This window comes from Pseudomyrmex gracilis, unplaced genomic scaffold (assembly GCF_002006095.1).
Source record: "Pseudomyrmex gracilis isolate BER0280 unplaced genomic scaffold, ASM200609v1 scaffold_556, whole genome shotgun sequence".
NCBI lineage: Eukaryota > Metazoa > Arthropoda > Insecta > Hymenoptera > Formicidae > Pseudomyrmex > Pseudomyrmex gracilis.
The window spans coordinates 1-4,326 of record NW_018021140.1 but is presented as its reverse complement, the minus strand read 5'-3'; the positions used below and the strand labels follow the sequence as shown (position 1 = coordinate 4,326).

General features: G+C 42.0%; 1 protein-coding gene across 1 annotated transcript; it reads right to left on the bottom strand.

The window, feature by feature from the left end:
• Positions 1-210: 210 nt before the first annotated feature.
• Positions 211-3,725, bottom strand: LOC109861062. Its single transcript, XM_020440553.1, has 3 exons — positions 3,467-3,725; positions 2,120-2,237; positions 211-821 (listed from the first exon to the last, which is right to left on the bottom strand). The coding sequence occupies exons 1-3, from the start codon at positions 3,638-3,640 to the stop codon at positions 631-633; spliced, it is 483 nt and encodes a 160-aa protein (XP_020296142.1). The 5' UTR covers positions 3,641-3,725; the 3' UTR covers positions 211-630.
• Positions 3,726-4,326: the final 601 nt, after the last annotated feature.

The window sequence follows — 4,326 nt, the reverse complement described above, 5'->3', positions numbered from 1 at the left end:
TTTTTTTTTTTTTTTTTTTTTTTTTTTTTTTTTTTTTTTTTTAAATTCCTTGAAAATCTGAATCTCGATTGTTGTTTCCTCGTATCATCGTGCAATGATATGACAAAAAAGAAAAACAAAACGTGGCGATTTGCGAATTGCTTGTTTCTATAATATTCCCGACTCTTGTTCGGAAATTGTGAAAACACACACGCTCGGGAAATCGGAGCGTTTTTTTTTTTTTTTTCCAAGATCGAATAGACATCCTGGTTGTCTCCGTTGTGGTGGGCACTTTTGAAGCGAGGCATCTGCGAAAAACTCGTTAGTGATATCGATGTAATTAATGGTTATTATCGGCGAAGTTTTCTGAATTTTGTGTGTTTCGCATTTAATGGTTATTCTTTAATTACTTAAATGTCTTGCCAAGAATCGAAAAATAAAAATGCTGGTGGTATAAAAAATGTGTAATCGCTATAATTTTTATATCATTTGTGTACACACGAGCGTGCGTTTTATCGATTTTTGTTAAATATATATAATAAGTAAGATGCTCAAAATACGTAAATCGCAATGCTTTTCGTCACGAGAATCATCGATCTGATTATCACAGCTTAACACACGCGGGGCGGCCTCTGACGCGACAATGTCGCGTCAATTTTGCTTCTTGTCGTTGTACTGCGTCAAACACTTCTTGAAGTGCTTCGCGCAGAACGGATATAACGTCGGGTGATCGCACGTCCTGCAGGCGGCCGCGAGATGAGAGCAGCATCTCAGGCTTTCACGGCAACAGGAGGCCCACAAATCAGGTCCGGCGGCGGCGCAATCGTAACAGAAACAGTCTCCTGTAATGAGATTCGCGCATATAATATGTATTATATGGCAACGCGATTCGTTTTTAATGCGCTCCTTCCCTCGCGAATCGGCGACGCAATATCGCGGCGATCATAATCGCGTGAATTATTACGAGGAATATAAAATAAGGTGAAAAGTAACCCGGCTCGGATATTGCACGCGTATCTTTTTTTTTTTTTTTTTTTGTTCTTTTTACTCGAAGACTGATCGCGCGCGCACACACACGCACACACACATGCACACGTACAATCGAGACAGCGCGGCTCTCTGACATTTGCGAGATATCGTTTCTCAATCGCGGTCGATTGTGCGTTTACATAAGTATGAAATTTTACAAGTATGTCATTAGAACGCGTCAACAAATGCGTGCGATATGCACGCGTAGATGATATCTCGGCGCCATTGTATGTGTGGAAAAAAAAAAACCAAAAATTAAGCTAATGTGTGCGCGTGCAATGTCCGGTTCGCGTCTCATCTTTGAGAATCACTGCTCGCGTTGCGCTCTAATCTACGCATTATATTCGAAAGCGCTTGCATGTAACACATGTCGCCTGGTTATGGTAGCCATTAGACTTTCCCGTGCGTCAAAAATAACAGCAAGTGAGACCATACGAAGACATCTCTCGATACACATCTCTCTTCGTTCCGATATCATCTTTTTTTTTTTTTTTTTTTTTTTAAAAAACACGATAATTTTCCCGCGAAAACATTCGGAATTCTGAAATCTCGCACGACGATCGCGCGCGATTTGATTTTTGCGATCTAAACGTTTCTCGCTTTATACAAGTGTAATTATCGCGTTGCATTACGTATGTGAGAGACGCACGCGAATTTAAATTACAATTGTTGGCGTTCTCTTTTCCGCGACGTTAAGCGATCGCGCGATCCTCCCCCACTTTTTGCCGCTCTCATTAGATTCTCTCTCATTAAAATCTCCGCCGTTCCATTTCACATGCGGCTGCTTGGTTGCATTGTCATTTAAAAAAATGCAACAGGTCACTGCAAACATAATGGATCTCTGACATTTTCTTGTATGTACGCGTATGTGGGTACACCACATGCGGTTATCGGCGATGCGAGGCGAGGCATTTAGCGCTGCGCGTCGCATCGCGACATTAACACCGCGCGTCGGCGAACCATCTGGGAGCGGCTACTGTCAAGGTCAGGATCTCTATTGTTGAAAAGAGAATAGCGATGTTTCTCGCGCGCAAATAGCGAGGAAGCCAATGATATGTCATCGCGTGCGACGCGATCAAACGATCGCGATGATATTATCGGCGCGATTTACCTCGGGGACAGTCGACCGATCGACGAGCCTCGGCCCTTCGGCACTCCAGACCCTCCTCGCCCATGGGACAGCTCGTGAACGACGCCTCGATGGTGTTCTCGCCCAATATCGCGTCGATCTGAAAATCATATATTTCGTCATCGTCATGTATATAGTTACTTGAACGTGAAGCGCCGCCGCCGCGAAGGACGGCGCACGTTACGAAATTTTTATTTATTTTCGATCATTAAGTCCCTCGCGAAAGCATACCTGCGTACGCGCGTTACCACACCGGTTTTTGACTTATGTTTGTTTATAATTTATGGGTTTCACGAGATTAATGTCGACGCATCGCTTTTGTGAAATGTTCTTCAAATTTTTTTTACCGATCTAGGATATAATGTCGAATCTCAATTGCGGCAAGAGATTTTTTTTTCGAAGCAAAAGCGAGAATTAAATAGTAAAAGTAATACGAGCTTGTGTTGTATAAATTTATTTGAAATTTTCTGAAATTTTTTGTTTTCCGTTCCGGTTCCCGCCGATTTAAAAGCCGCGAGTGTATCGCATATTTTTGTGAAAGAGAACTCGATTCGCGCGAAATCGATCGACGCAAACGTGTCCTGTTTTTTTTTTTTTTTTTTGTACGCGCTACGTGCGCACGAACGTTACTCGTTACGAGATGTTTGTCATATCACGCGAGAGAGGAGCGTAATGCGAGAAAACCGGTGGAAGAAACTGTTCCCGTATGCCGCGCGCGTAGTCTTCTCGCGACCGGTTGCATCACAAAACGAAACGGATTTCGTCCGGAATCGCAAAATCGAAGAGAGAGAGAGAGACCATCGGTCAGTTTCACTTCGGTCGAGTAAGAGGCGGTTTTCCGTTGCCCGCGTATGACACCGACGTGAGATTCCGCGTAAACCATTTGTAACGTCGAACGCGAACATTTATGTTGCCAATAAAATCCTGAATATTTATCGATTTATCGGCGATCTATCGGCGCGGTATTTGAAGGATTTTTCTTGAGTAAACATTCCCGCGAATATTTTCCCACAAAATTACCGCGGACTGTGTTTACGGTTGCTTTCCAATTTGTTCTCGTGTTTACAAGCATTTTATCGCACATTTCTTAAGAAATAAAAACAAACTGTAGCATCGCACGTGACATTATTTAACGAATTTCAGTCTCAAATATTAAAACTAAAATTTGTATTAAAAGTAAAATTCAAACTCGCACGCTAATAACTCGGCTCTGTACAATTTTATTTTGTAATTTTATAATTGTTATATTATTATTTTATATCCTAGTATCTTCTTCTCTACTTTTTTGTTTACTTTAATTAAAAAAACAAATTTGACACAATTCCTTACCCGTTTAAACGCGCCCGGTTTGGAGAACAGCTTCACCAGCTTCGCCAGCGCGTTCTCCGCCTGTGTCTCTTCCGAGACATCGGTGAGATTCTTCGTATCGCAGTAACTTACTCGCGGCGAAAAAAGCGCGATCAAAGAGAACAAAATTACGATCGAGTAGCAACCGGAGAACATCGCGATGGATAGCAAAACAAAAAAAAAAAAAAGAAAGAAGAAGAAATCGGTGAGCTAGCGCGCGTGTTCGATCCGCGCGATTCGAAACTGGTGACTGATTGTCAGCTGGTCGGGAAGTCGCGGTGCTCGCCAATAGCTGGTGGGGATATCCTACATCGGCACCATGGAAAAGTGCGCGCCGAATGATGTGAAACTGTACTGTATTTGTCTAATCTAAAGAATCTGTCGAGAGATATTTATTTCTTAACCCTTTCAAGATATTTAATTTTTTTAAGTTAAATTAAATATTATTATGAAATTAAACATTGTTATTTGTTAAATGAACAATTTACATTACCCTTTTGGACGAGGAAGCGCCTATTGTAAGCTATAAATACGCAATTCGCACGCATATACAAGGTGTCTGAAACTTTTTGACACAGTTGAAAACAGATCAGGTCAGTTCTGAACAAAAAAATCGCGTACTATTTTGCAAAATTTGCAATATCTAGCAAGACATTGATTGATATGAGCCGGCGAGGAAAGCCGTGCGGGAAGAGATGGTCCAAACTCTATAGACGTGTATAAAATTAAAATAAAAAATTGAACTCTTTTGTATCAAGAGGCACGGTAGTGCCTCGCGCCAAGTTCACGCGCAACGAAGTGGCGCTCGACCTGCGCGAGCACACCGTGCCTATTATACGCGA

Coding starts and splice junctions, on each gene's coding strand:
- LOC109861062 (XM_020440553.1), bottom strand. CDS start 3,640: ATGTTCTCCGGTTGCTACTCGATCGTAATTTTGTTCTCTTTGATCGCG. Junction 2,238..3,466: donor AACCGGGCGCGTTTAAACGG/GTAAGGAATTGT, acceptor TATGATTTTCAG/ATCGACGCGATATTGGGCGA. Junction 822..2,119: donor ATCGGTCGACTGTCCCCGAG/GTAAATCGCGCC, acceptor ATCTCATTACAG/GAGACTGTTTCTGTTACGAT.